The sequence below is a fragment of the Rhinolophus hipposideros genome (genome assembly GCF_964194185.1).
Source record: "Rhinolophus hipposideros genome assembly, chromosome: 21".
Classification (NCBI taxonomy): Eukaryota; Metazoa; Chordata; class Mammalia; order Chiroptera; family Rhinolophidae; genus Rhinolophus; species Rhinolophus hipposideros.
In genome coordinates, this window is record NC_138067.1 from 37,015,802 (window position 1) to 37,031,050 (window position 15,249).

A 15,249-nucleotide genomic window follows, 5' to 3' on the forward strand; every position below is an offset into this window, starting at 1 on the left:
ACATTGAGATAATTCTTAATATATTTAATTTTTGCCTTTTTGTCAGTAATCATTAACCTCTGAAATAATCTTTGGTGACGTCTCATAACCAACCAGCTCTTATTTTCTAAATATGAGGTAGTTGGTTTAAAAGCTTTGATTCACAAAGTCATTAGATTTTTTTAATCCCGAATTGATTTCCCATTTGAGTATATTGTGTCTCGTTTGCATTATAAACCCTGCATTCCCTTTTTCCTCTGTCACTGTCTGAAGCGTCCATGGTACTTAGTAAACAATACGAGGCTGAGGCTACGTCAGTGAGCACTTGGTAAGGAAGTGTCTGATCTTAACAGTCAGAACCTTGTTCAGTGACTTAGTCTAATATTCCGCATCTGTTTTTCTTCCCTCTGTGATTTATTGAATTAGTGAGCTGTGAACTACAAAGTAGATGTTTCCCTCAAGTCCATATTGTCCATTCTCTAACAGTGTCGAAGGATGGACTGGATTGACTTGAAACTTTGTTCCAACAAAGCTCATCTCTTCATCCTGAGGAGGTTAGTTCAGTTTATTTCCATAGCTGAGCCCCTTTTTAAAATTTCAGTACCAAAGTTTGGCCTTATCGTTTTATATTTTTAATATATTTCACTATGGTTTCATTGAAAACAGGAAGTAAATACTTGGGATCGATGTGATTAAAACCACAAGATACGTATCTTTTGCTTCGGTAAAATAAAGATGAAACTGGAATTGTTAAAAAGGAGATGAGGTGATACGGACACACGGCCCACTGCCTCATGTAGGACTCTCTTTCAAATACAGTTACACTCAGTTCTCAAGTCAGACGTTCTCTAGTTAACTTGGAAAAAGACTTCTTTGGGGCTGCAGTGAATCCACCTGCAGCATGGAAATGATGAACAAGACCAGGAACTCTGAGTGACAGTGACCCCTGAAATGATTGACAATATTACATGACAATATTACAAGTGTCTGTGTGTGGATTTTTTCTGTAAGAGAGTGACAGTTGTAAGTAGAGTCTTATGATGTCTGATAAAAAATATTGTGAATGTTTAAATTTAAAAAATTATTACAGTGAAAGACACATTGCGATTACTCCCCCTCTCAAAATACTTCCCCTCACTTCAAACACACTTATCCCATCGTTCTTGCCACTTTCTGAAGCAGTTCTGGGTCTTCTTTCGTGAGTGTCTTTAGTTGCACTGTCATGGGTGCCTCGATGTCCTGACTCAATTCAAAACATTTTCCTTTAATGGTTATTTTGACTTTGGGAAAGAGCCAGAAGTCGCCCAGTGCCAGATATGGTGAATAAGATGGATGAGGACACAATGTAATTTTTTTATTTGACAGAAATTGCTGTACCAGAAGCATTGTCATGATGGAGGATGAAACCTCTGGTGAATGCTGCTGCTCATAACATCAAGATGATGTTAATTGTGTTTTTTGACTTTAATGGAATTGTGCGAGCCCAGTTTGTACCCAGGAATACTATCGTGAACTCTGAATATTATAAGGGCTTATTAGAGCGTTTAAGAAACGATGCGCATAGAAAACAGTTTGAGACATGGGCAAATGGTTTCATCCTCCATCATGACAATGCTTTATGTTACACATTGCTTCTGGTATGACCACTTCTGTCAAATAAAAACATTACGGTGGTCCTCATCTACCTTATATGCTGGTTCTGGCACCTGTGGCTCTTCCCCAAAGTCAAACATGAAGACCTTGAAAGGTAAATGTTTTGAATTGATTCAGGACATCGAGGCAGCCATGAGAGCACAACTAAAGACACTCAGGAAAAAGGACTTCCAGAAGTGCTTCAGAAAGTGAGAAGAATGATGGGATAAGTGTTTTTGAAGTGAGGGGGAGTATTTTGAGGGGGATTAACAGCAATGTGTCTTTTACTGTAATACATTTTTTAAAACTTAAACATTCACCGTATTTTTTGATTAGACCTTGTAAATAGGTTCCAGCCCAACAACAGTGATGAAAAGGAAAAGGAAAAAGGTAGGGCACAGTGTCTCCAATTGTTGCTTGAACCCCATGGAGTCGTTTTCCCATCTGCCATGCTACTGATACTCTCCTCGTCAGTGGCTGTCATGTCCTGCCGTTTCTATTCACAGGCCTCGTCCTATCAACAGCATGTGGAACAATTGATCACTCCCTGTTCCTTGAAACACTTTTTCCCACGGTTTTCAAGATATCCCACTATTGAAAAATCATTATCATTTATCTGTCTCAGTTTTCTTCTCTCCTCCCTGAGACCCCTTCTCTTCTCTGTCTATACCCAGTGACTTTCCATATCATCCTGTCTCATGTCTTCAAACACCTTGGCATCCTCCAGTTTCCCATCTCCAGCTCATTCGTCACCCCTGAACTCCAGAATTATGCTAACAATCCCTATATTCCTGACATCTAATAGGTACCTCCACCTTAAAATGTCCAAACGTGCTCTCCGGAACTCCCTAATTGTGTCGACCTGCAGTTCTCCAAATTCCACCTAAGAGCAATGTCATACTTCCTGTGACCTCTGTGACCATCTTGGCATGTTTTACAATACAGATTATTATATTGTTTCTACATGTTTTATTTAAAGTAAATTTTTAAAAGACTTAGATATTAATGTGGGTGAGGGGATACATAATTTGCAAAATCACTTGGGTTGTGGAAAAAACTGAACACCATGTCCATTCCTGATCTTGCTCCCCTGTACCTCTGTGACCGCCTCTCTTGCTTGTCCCCTCCTTCCTCCCTGGGATTGAGCCACACAAATATCTTTGCTCGGGGGTCCAGGGTCAATAGTATGTCAGGACTTTCCCACCACAGCCCCTCTGCCTAGGACTCTGTCTCCTGAAATGAACATGGTGAAAACTTCCCCAGGCCTTTGTTCTGCTCTCACACCCCCTTCTCAGTGTGGCCTTCTCTGACACCCCTTCAGCATTCCACGCATACTCCTCTCAGCTCTGACCTGTATTGCCTGCTGTTCATGTTTCTCTGCTCCTCTCACTTCCATTGTTGGGATACTGGGGACAAGGCCCCAGGAGTGAGCCGGGCCACAGGTGGGAGGTGTCTGGGATTGCCTCCTCTGAGTGGTTGGTGCTCAGTCCTGTCTTCATGTTGGATTGCTGAGACGTTTGTAGATGCCTGTTGTGCCCAATCCCCAGAAATTTCCCTTCTTATGGTCAAGGCTAAATGAGGCCCAGCCTCAGTGGTGTTTAAAGTGCCACCACAGGTGGTCCCAATCTATAGCCAAGGTTCTAGCTCATCCATTCCTAAGAACTGAAAGTAGCCCCAAATGCTGGGATGGGTGCGGGGGAGGAGGTTGCCCTCTGCAGTGAGGTTTGGCCAGGATAGGTCTGTGACTTGATGAGAGGGTAAATCCAGCCCAGATCCCCACAGCTGCAGCTTGTGTGAGGGCTTCTCCGGGAGGCGAGCGAGCTAGCTGTGAAAAAAGGGGTTAGAAACATCCCTTTTTGATTTCTGTGTAGTAGTTTACTGTGCCTGAATCCATCCTGTGGCACCAGGCAACACAGGACCATATTTTCTACATTTTGAGGTCTTCCCTGTATATGTGCTTGAGGCACAGAAACGGGTATGTTGACTCGAAAGATTAAGTAGCATATTTTCCACATTCAGAACTGTTGTCTCAAGACTCATCTTGTCTGGGGAAGAAGCACAGTGGAGGAAGTAGAGAACAACGAGTCCAGGCATGACTTTCTCAGGTGAAGTTATATTCTCATTCATTCTGTTCTATTGTCTCTGTCCTGAAATGGCATTTGGACTTGATAATCTCTCACTCTGAAGTGTCCTCCTGACCCATTTGTTTGCATTCACCCCAGGGCCTTACCTCAGTCTCTACTCAAGATCTGTCTCATATTTTTACATATATGAATTTAATGAAGATTGAAGTTAAATGTGTTATATATATATTTCATTTTATGCAGATTTTTTTGTAACTAGGTTAACATAGAATGTTGACAATCTTATTTATATTAGCTACAATTTATATACGTTCATTGTACCAAAAATGCATGAGTGACAGATTATAATGAAGATTTATCCAAGAACACGTCACTTGAAGACTACTTTACTTTCAGTTCATATCAGTGTGTATGTTGTGTGCACACTCATGTATGTGAGCAGGAGCCCGTGGTGTGTATAAAACTCATCATTTCATAAATAAGTTGCTGTAACCTTTGAAAGTATGTCTCACATGTTTTCCATGGCCTTCAATTTTTTTCTACACTAGCATGTTAATGAGCTAACAGCAATAAGACTAGTAAGTCATTGTGTGTATGCGTGTATAGGCCTTTATATATATTGACCTTTCAGTCGGTTCCATGTTGTCACCCTTGAAGTTTCAGGTTTTCTCAGTTAGGAAACAACTTTGTCAACATACTTTTAATATTGTCTGTTACTTAACTGTGTGATACTGTAGGTTCCGTTTTAAAGCTGAACCACGTGGTTCAGGTGCAGCTCTACCATTTATTAACTGTTTGACCTAAGGCAAGTCTCTGTGACAAAGTGGGGTCCTTTGTAAGGTGGGAAGAAATCTTTCTCTGACGGGTTGCTGTGTTGTTGTATGAGTTAATCTTTCTAAAGCATTCAGAGTAATGCTTACCATATGGGAAGTATCCCAAACTTTTAGTTTTTACTGTAATTAGCATGCCATTTCTTTAGTTCTCACCTTTATTAAAGCTACTGTGGATTTCAGCCTTCCTGAAGATGTTATACTTTAATTCATCTAGAAATTAGCTATCATTTGGTGTATAATATAGTACTTGTATGTAAACAACCTTTTGTTGAAGTTTTAAGTTTGTATGTTTCTTTCATCTTGCACAAAATTGTAAAATCATCAGTAACTTAGCGAAAGTATAATATGAAGCAAAATTAAGGACATATGACTTGCTCAAAATTAATTTTTGTGGTTCTATCAAAAACCACTCATTTCTACCTGATTGACTGTTACACTTTCCTCTTTCTGTCATTTTGTGTGAAGAGAAGTACTCTCCTGATAGATAATGAAGATTTATCCAAAAACACGTCACTTGAAGACTACTACTTTTCTTTCAGTATATGTCAGTGTGTATGTTGTGTGGGTTCTTGGTAAAATGTGTTTTCTTTTCAGGGACTGTTGACCTTCAGGGATGTGGCCATAGAATTTTCTCAGGAGGAGTGGGAATGCGTGGATCCAGATGAGCAGAAATTGTACATGGACGTGACGTCACAGAACTATAGGAACTTGCTCTCCCTGCGTGAGGATAGTTTTCTCTAGAAATTGGGATCTGCCGACGTGTACCTTTGCATTTTCTCTTGTGAGTCTCTTGGGAACCCCTGCCTTGCTTGACTAAGTTGAATCCACGTTGATTCAGAAATGAAAAGCTTTATAATGCAGTATCTGGATTTCAAACTTCCCCTTTCTTCAGATGGTGTTCCCACTTCATGCTAGGTTAGTGGATGTTCTAGAAGAAGGTGAATAACCCCAAAAAGTCGTTGCAGAACTTTAAAATTTCTGATTTCCTTGTTCAACTCCTGTGCTTTTGATTCATGATTACTGGAAGAGAGCTAGACACCATGTCTGTTTCAGGTGAAGGATTGTATTAAGAGATCCATTGATACAATTTCTAATAATTAGAGGAGGCCAGCAAAAGAGACACTATTTTTTTATATAGTAAAAAAAGATTTAGCCTCAAAATTTTAACATATCACAACTGACAAATATCTATTTTAAAATTTGTTGTGAAATTCATCACTTAGATTGTTAGTTATTTAAAAAACATTTCATTCTCCTCTATTAAGCATTTTTTCTCAAGCTCCTTTCTGAAAGAAGACCCACTGCAAAGCGGCCTTTACTTTCTATTTCCTATTGGTGAATAGACTACTTAAGAGAAAATGGGAGTTTAAATGTGAACAGAATGGATTAGGATGACAAGGGTTTGATGGGCATTTTCAGTACTGTATTTAAGAAAAAAAAATAGCACAGCTAGGAGCCTCTGACATTGTCTCATGCTTTACATGGTCTGTTCATTAAATTCCCTTTTTCAGTTTATAAGAATGTTCATCTAACAGAACAAGATGCTGTAAATATTTGTAACATTTTTTTTAACCAGACCAAAAAAGGAAAAAAAAAAAAGAAAGGTTTTGGGGAACAACATATAAAGTGGTTTTATATAAAACATCAATTGTCTTGTATATTTTGATAAGCAACAGTACCAGCTTTCATTTGTAACAGTTTGTGGCATTGGAAAAAAAGGCTTCTGTGATTGTTGAAGTGAATTATGTTATAAATGCAAAGAGAAGATAAAATATTAAAAAACCTTTTCTAAAAAAAAACAAAAAAAAACACTTTATTAAAGTAGAATTAACATGAAATTAACCATTTGAAAGTGAACAATTCAGTGGCATTATGGCATTAACCAGTTGTGCAACTACCACCTTTATCTAAAAGTAGTTCCACAACATTTTCATCAATCCAAATTACCATCCATTACCTCTTAAGCAGTTTCTTCACATTTCCCCCGGTCCTCAGTCCCTGGAAACTGCCAGTCTGCATTGTATCGATGGATTTATCTATTTTGTATCTTTCCCATCTTTTTCAATATTGTCTTTACTATTCAGGACCCTTTGCAGTTCCATATGTATTGATCATATTTTACACCTTTCCAAAAAAGCCAGCAATCCCTCTCCTGGGTATGTATCCAAAAAATTTGACATCATTTATATATAAAGACACGTGTGCTCCAATGTTCATTGCAGCTTTGTTTACGGTGGCCAAGACATGGAAAGAACCAAAATGTCCTTCGATAGATGAATGGATGAAGAAGTTGTGGTATATATACACTATGGAATACTATTCGGCGGTAAGAAGAGATATAGGAACATTTGTGACAAGATGGATGAATCTTGAGAGTATAATTCTAGCTACGTAAGTCACACAGAAAAAGCAGAGAACCTTATGATTTCACTGATACGTGGTATATAAACCAAAAACAACAAAGAACAAGAGAAACAAATGACAAACAAAAACTCATAGACACAGACAATAGTTTAGTGGTTACCAGAGGGTACGTGGGGTGGGGGGAAGAAAAATTTATTTTTAAAATAAAATTAAATAAAAAAAAAACAATAATAAAGGCTTTGCCACATGCTCTACATTTGTAAGGCTTCTCTTTCCAATATGAATTCTCTGATGTAGAATAAGATGCGAACCCCACTTATTTCCCACTTTCTCTACATTTGTAAGGCTTCTCTCCAGTATGAATTCTCCGATGTACAGTAAGATGTGAACGCCACTTAAAGGCTTTGGCACATTCTGTACATTTGTAACGCCTCTCACTAGTATGAACTACCAGATGATCAGTAAGATATGAATGCTGTCTAAACGCTTTGCCACATTCTCTACATTTATGAGGCTTCTCTCCAGTATGAATTCTCTGATGTTCAATAAGATTGGAATGATGATTAAAGGCTTTGCAACATTCTCTACATTTAAAAGGCTTTTCTCCACTATGATTTTTCTGATGTTTAGTGAGTGCAGAGTTGGAGATATAGGCTTTGCCACATTCTCTACATTTGTAAGGCTTCTCTCCAGTATGAATTCTCTGATGTTTAGTGAGTGCAGAATTGAAGATAAAGGCTTTTCCACATTCTCTACATTTGTAAGGCTTCTCTGCAGTATGAATTCTCTGATGTTTAGTGAGTGAAGAATTAAAGATAAAGGCTTTTCCACATTCTCTACATTTGTAAGGCTTCTCTCCAGTATGAATTCTCTGATGTTGAGTGAGTGCAGAGTTGAAGATAAAGGCTTTGCCACATTGTGTACATTTGTGAGGCTTCTCTCCAGTATGATATCTCTGATGTTTAGTGAGTTCAGAGTTGAAGATAAAGGCTTTTCCACATTCTCTACATTTGTAAGGCTTCTCTCCAGTATGAATTTTCTGATGTTGAGTAAGTGTAGAGTTGAGGATAAAGGCTTTCCCACATTCTCTACATTTAAAAGGCTTCTCTCCAATATGACTTTTCTTATGACAAGCAAGGCCTGAACAGCATCTAAATGCTTTCCCACATTCTTCACATTTGTAAGGCTTCTCTCCAGTATGAATTCTCTGATGTTGAATCAGTACAGAGCTGTAGGTAAAGGCTTTGCCACATTCTCTACATTTGTAAGGCTTCTCTCCAGTATGAATTCTCTGATGTGAAGTAACACTTGAATAATGCCTAAAGGCTTTACCACACTCCATACACCTGTAAGGCTTCTCCCCAGTATGAATTCTCTGATGGTCAATAAGATAGGAATGCCGAGTAAAGGCTTTGCCACATTCTCTACATTTATAAGGCTTCTCTCCAGTATGAATTCTCTGATGTGAAGTAACACCTGAACAATGGCTAAAGGCTTTACCACACTCCATACACTTGTAAGGCTTCTCTCCAGTATGAATTCTTTGATGTTCAATAAGATTGCAATGCCACTTAAAGGCTTTGCCACATTCTCTACATTTAAAAGGCTTCTTTCCAGTATGAATTTTCTTATGACAAGAAAGTACTGAAGAGCGTCCAAAAGCTTTGCCACATTCTTTACATTTAAAAGGCTTCTCTCCAGTATGAATTCTTGTATGTTCAATAAGATTGGAATTCTGCTTAAAGGCTTTGCCACATTCCCAACATTTATGAGGCTTCTCTCTAGTATGGATTCTCTGATGGGTACGTCGGTTGGTTAATTGATTAAAGACTCTTCCACACTGATTATATTTATAAGGTTCCTCCCCAGTATGAATATTCTGAAGATTTAAAGTTCGGTTCAAAGGTTTGGTCGGTTCACTGCATTTGTCTATCATCTCTACAATTTGAGCATTCTGAGGTATAATATTTGAGGTTTCATTAAAGACTATCTGGCATTTACAGTCGTTCGGTGGAAGCTGAGTCTTGTGATGGTTATCAAGATTTGACCTGTGGTTAACGTTTTCCCAAGATTCAGGGCACTGTAGTCTTAACTCTCCATTATAGGTACTCTGGTAATTAATGAAAATAGAAAAAGCGTTCAGTGAGGGCTCTCATTTAATTACACACGTAAAGTTGTTCCCTACTAAACAATCTAATCCTTATTGAACCATGACGGTTGTATATAGACCCTAAAAGTTTATGAAAATTCGAGACCGTTGAATAAGAAGGTGTTATGTGTCTATGGAATAATGAATTCTTGGTTAAGGGATTTTATAATTCATCACATTTGGAATTTCTTACTTTTAAATGTTATTTTGAGAAATGCCTGATTAAATGTTTAATCCAATATGCATTCCCTGACAGGTTTGGCAGGCCTTAGAATTTCAAGCACAGCTTATTATTTGTATCATAAAGCCTGGGATCTCTGCCTGTTTCTTAAATACCCGCTACATTAAAAGATTCAAATGATAATTTGCACTATGAACTACTCCTTTCAGAGAATATGTGCTTTAAAAAAATTGTTTTCAGTCTTTACCTTCCAATACACCACGTTCAACAAATGTAAATGACTTAAAGCGGGAGTTTCCCCAATATGTTTTATACCCTTGATCTCTTCTGACAAGGATTTCATAAAGAGTACTTACCCCAGTTTGGTTCTGTCTATCCTAACAGCCTTTTTGCCCTTCACACTCCTCCTCACATTCCCAGCTTTTCTTAAGTGTAAATTCCCAAGGGTAAGACATTTTCCAAATCTTACCAGGAGCATTTTGTGGAATGAATCTTCTATGCCTGGCTGTGGGAACAAATCCTGGGTTTCTTGAGACGATATAGCTGAAAGATAACAAATTATCCCACTTACTACACTCAGGTGAATATACTTTAAATTCTAACATACAGAATTAATACTGATCAGAGGATTTAAGCAAGAGGGATGAAGAAAGCACCAAAACTTCACTCTTCCATGGAGATGTAAACAATTATTGACACAATTACCAAGAATTACTGACCCAATGCCTTTTCAAGTACACCAGAAGCCGGTCAGAGATCACAGCGCCCCCAAAAAGCACAAAATGAGAAAGAGTCACATCAATGAGGGAAGAAAAATTGCTTAAATTTGCTCACAGTATAAAACGATTGTGGGAAAACTCTCAATTCCCAAGTTTCTTCTCCTGAGAGAAATAAAGGAGTCTATTTTGTATCTAATGATCTGATTTTGCAGCTGCCTGAGGGACTTGTTTCTGTTTTGTATGACAGAGATTGCTAAGGAAATGGTAGTACACTGTGAATGCATTCTGGCTAAAAAAAAAAAAAAATTAGTCATTTTTCAAACAGCAGCGCAACTGCTGTAGTGAGGACAGACAACAGGGATAAAAAAATATCATGGGGGAGTGGGGGGTGGGTGATGAGAGTAAAGGGGATCAAATATATGGTGATGGAAGGAGAACTGACTCTGGGTGGTGAACACACAATGGGATTTATAGATGATGTAATACAGAATTGTACACCTGAAATCTATGTAAATTTACTAACAATTGTCACCCCAATAAAATTAATTAAAAAAAAAAATATCATGGGCTCTAAAGAAGAAACTGAACATTTAAAACTGGAAAATTACATATAGAAAACAAAGAGAACAAACGTCCGCAGCAGAGGTTTGGCACCCCTTAAAATTTCAAGCACAGCTGTTACTAATTTGTATTCCCAGATACAAAAAAAGTTCATAAAGCCTGGGAACTATAACTGTTTCTTAAACGCCCTAATCACAAAACCAGGTCACATGGCATACAAAGAAACAGAAAAACATAGTCCAGAGCAATAAAATAAATCTCCAGAAAGTGACCCTAAATTAATAAAGACCTATTAATTACCTGATATAGATTTCAAAATAAATATCTTAAAGGAGCTCAATTGGGAAAAAAAGAGAAGACACATAGACAACTAAATGTCAGAAAAACTGTGCATGACCAAAATGAAACTGCGGAGACAGAAAGTACAGAAAAAGAACCACAAACATTGGGAGCTGGAGAATACAATGCCTGAATTTTGAAATACAAAGAATCACCAACAGACTTGATCAATCAGAATAAAGGGTCAGACAACTTGAACACACTTCATTTTAAATTGTGGATTTAGGGATGCAAGAAATGTCAAAAAGTGAATACAGCCTAAGGGACTCATGGGATATCAAGAGGACCAATACACACATTAATGTACTCCATAAGGAGAGGAGAGTGAAAAGGGGCAGACAGCTTATATGAAAGATGCCTGAAAATTCCCACATTTGAAGAAACAGACATACAAATTGAAGCAGATCACTGAATTCTAAGTAGGATGAATGTAAAAATACCAACAGATACATGATAATCAAACATTCATGAATCACAGACAAAAACTAAATTTTGAAAGCAACAAAGGAAAAGCAACTTGTCATGTTAAAGACAGCTGCTCTAAGATTATCATTCGGTTTTTGTGCAGAAACATTATAGGAAGAAGAGCATCAAATAAAATATTAACAGAGCTAAAAGAATAAAACTATCAACCAACAATACTATCCTTGACAAAACTGTCTTTCAACAATGGAGAAATAAAGGCTTTCCCAGATGAAAAACCCCAAGAAGTTTCTTACTATTACACCTGCCCTAAGAAAAATCCTAAGAAAAGTCTTTGTACAGGAAATAAAGGATTCTAAACAAACAGAACCATATGACAATATAAAGCTCTGTAATAAATACAAATTGTACACAAATATAGAAACCTGTAGTATAATAAACACAGATCACTTTTATTTCTCCTATAGAATTTTAAACAAAAGCAATAAAATCTTAAATCAATATTATAAAATACACCACATAAAAGATACAACATGAGAGCAATAATTAATGTAAGTCCATACAGGGATGGATAAGGTAAGTAGTAAAGTTTTAGAAATCGACAGAGATTAATATAGTCTTATAACTTTAAAATACTGTAAGTAACCGTCATTATAACCACAACAAAAAGTAAAATGGTATCTGTTGACAATGACAGAATTTTATATTAGGAAACCCTCAAGAATCTACATTGACAAACACTCACAGAATCCAAAGAAATGTGGCAAAATGCAGGATGAAATATCAACACATAAAAATCAGTTTTGTTTTTCTCACAGATTTTACATGTGTGTAAATATTTCATTCTAAGATCTTTATGACAGATATATAGGAAACATAGAACTCTTTCTGATGAGTGGTCCTTGTGTGCACTTACCTGCTATCTGCCTGGTAAATTTGCACTTGGTACCCTCAAGACAGTCAACAGCCTAAGCATAAGCTGAAAACACACGTGTGTGAACTCATGCTCATGCCACTTTGGCAACAAGCCCGCATTCCTCTTCCACGTCTAACCCTGTGTGACACCTGTTTTAGAGCTACTAATTGGAATTGGCAAATGCAATTGGTCACATTTCACTGAAATCCATTTCTTTTTAGTAAAGTTGTGCTTAGGGCAAACCAAAATGGAATCCAAAAGTTTAATGCACCCTTGCCTTTTCAGCAAGAGAACTAGCTTATTAAACACTGAGTGTTTATAAGAAGGACTACAGACATACCAAATTTAAGTAATTTTAGTTTGACCCTGATAGTATACAACGATCCTGTAATCTAGTGTTGGAAATGGTGTGTCAGCCATTTATAGCTACTCAATAAAGTGAGGACATTGTTTCTAAAGTTCTTTCAGGTGGTGATAACAAAAGTGAAGTTTTAAAAAAACTTGATCAAATAGACTGTGAAGAAGCTCTATGATATTGACATGGCCGAGGTCAAACAAACAGCCTGATCAGGCCTGATGGAGAGAAGGCATTATGTTCGACTGGCTCCTGACTACGATGTTTTGAATGTTGACAACAAAATTGGGATCATAAAAACTGAATCAATCTGGCTAATTCTATATATAAATATTTTTCATTGTAAAAATAAATAAATAAATAAATAAATAACTACAAAAATTGAAGAAGACACAAGAAAACAGAAACATATTCTGTGTTCACGGATTAGCAGAATCAATATACTTAATAGGGCCATATTACCAAAAGCAATATATGGATTTAATGCTATCCCTAAAAAAAAATCTCAATTGCATTTTTTCAAGAAATAGAACACAAAAAATCATCAGATTTCTATGGTATCACAAGAGACCCCAAATGGACAAAGCAAGCCTAAGAGAAAAACGAACAAGACTGTATGTATCACACTCGTGACTTCAATTCACAATACAACGCGTAATAATAAAAAAAAGCATGGTATTGTCACAAAAACACACAGACTGGAATTGAAAACTCAGACACAAACCCACATATATAGGGGCAGATAATTTTCAACAAAGGAGCCAGAAACATACAATGGGAGAAAAGAGTGCTGTGAAAATTGGAAAGACACGTGCAAAAGAATGAAACTAGACTGCTTTCTGTCACCACCTAACAAAATTAATTCAAAATGAATCAAAGAGCTAAAAATAAGAACCTGATAAAATCAATTGTATAGAAGAAAGCATAGGTACGAAATATATGGACCTTGGGTACAGAGAGGATTTTATGAATTTGACCTCAAAGCCAAGGGAAGTAAAGGCACAAATAAATGAATGGGACGATAACAAACTAAAAAAAGCTACACCGCAAAGGAAACCATGAACAAAACAGAGGCAATCAACTGAATGGGAGAGGTATTTCCAAACAATGACTCCAATATGGGGTAATATCCAAAACATATATAAAGAACTCGTGCAACTTGACAACAAAAAAACAATCCAATTAAAAAATGGAGAGAGGAACTGAACAGACACTTCTCCCAAGAAATACAAATGGCCAAGAAATATATGAAAAACTAGCAATTTCACTAACGATTACGAAAATGCAAATGAAAACCACTATGAAGCAACACCTCACACCTGTTACAATAACTGTCATCAGCAAGACGAGTAAAAACAAGTGCTGGAGAGGCTGTGGGGGAAAAAGAATCATACACTGTTGATGGGAATGTAAATTGGTACATCCCCTACAGAAAACACGACAGATATTCCTCAAAAAATTCAGAACAGAGTCACCATACAACCCAAAAATCCCTCTTCTGGGTATCGACCCCCAAATTCTCAAAACATTTATCCATAAAGACATACGTACCCCTATGTTCACTGCAGCATTATTCATAATGGCCAAGACATGGAAACAATCAAAGTATCCTTCAATACATGACTGGAAAAAGAAAATGTAGGCTCTTTCCAATTGGCACCTAGACGTGGACATCGGTCGGAACAACTGGCACAAGTGCCTCAAGACCAGGGACCAGAGAAAGCCTTACTACAAGAAGAAAAAATATGAGCCGGGACACCCTGCTGCCAACACTAAGATAGGCCCCCGCAACATACACACAGTCCATGTGTGTGGAGGCAACGAGGTACATTGAGGATGGATGAGAGGAACTTCTCCTGGGGATTGAGTGTTGTACATACAAAAGAAGGATTACTGACATTGTCTACAATGCATCCAACAACGAACTTGTCTGCACTAAGACCCTCGTAAAGAACTGCATCGTGCTCACTGACAGCACACTGTACCGACAGTGTCATGAGTCCCACAATGCACTACACCTGGGCGGCAAGGGGGCCACACTGACTCCTGAGGAGGAAGAGATTTTAAACAAAAAATGATCAAATAAACTACAGAAGAAATATGATGAAAGGAAAAAGAATACGAAAATCAGCAGTCTTCTAGAGGAGCAGTTCCAACAGGGCAAGCTTCTTGCATGCATTGTTTCAAGACCGGGCCAGTGTGGCCAAGCAGATGGCTATGTGCTAGAGGGCAAGGAGCTGGAGTTCTATCTGAGGAAAATCAAGGCCCGGAAATGCAAATAAATCATCCTCCCTCCTAGCTTGGTCCACATAGTGAAAGTGTTTTGTGTTATGGAAGGAAAAAAAAAATGATGTGGTACATATTCACAATGGAATACTACTCAGCCAGAGAAATACTGCCATTTGCTAAAACATGTATAGATCTTGAGATAATCAACCTAAACGAAAGAACTTAGATAGAAAAAGTGAAGTACAACATGACTTGATTCATGTGGGATATACAACTGAAAGCAACAAACAAAGAGATAAAGTCATGGACACAGACAATACTTTAGTAGTTTTCAGAGGGAGAGGGAGGGGGTGTTAGAAGAGGGAAAAGCGGGTCAAATATATGGGGATGGAAGGAGAACTGACTCTGGATGGTGAACATACGGTGCAATATATAGATGATGTATTATACAATTCTACATTGCAAAGCTATATAATTTTATTAAC

The 15,249-nt window shown here is 37.6% G+C and overlaps 1 protein-coding gene and 1 pseudogene across 2 annotated transcripts; one reads left to right on the forward strand and one right to left on the reverse strand.

Moving 5' to 3' along the window:
* Positions 1-5,128: 5,128 nt before the first annotated feature.
* LOC308490138 (uncharacterized protein) lies at positions 5,129-10,115 on the reverse strand. The gene is made up of 2 exons (XM_081031967.1): positions 9,692-10,115; positions 5,129-9,002 (listed from the first exon to the last, which is right to left on the reverse strand). Exons 1-2 carry the CDS (start codon positions 9,698-9,700, stop codon positions 7,209-7,211), a joined length of 1,803 nt encoding a protein of 600 aa, XP_080888093.1. The 5' UTR covers positions 9,701-10,115; the 3' UTR covers positions 5,129-7,208.
* Positions 10,116-13,817: 3,702 nt separating this feature from the next.
* LOC308489865 (small ribosomal subunit protein eS8-like) lies at positions 13,818-14,817 on the forward strand (annotated as a pseudogene). Its single transcript has 2 exons — positions 13,818-13,884; positions 14,200-14,817. The product of its transcript is annotated as a small ribosomal subunit protein eS8-like (transcript).
* Positions 14,818-15,249: the final 432 nt, after the last annotated feature.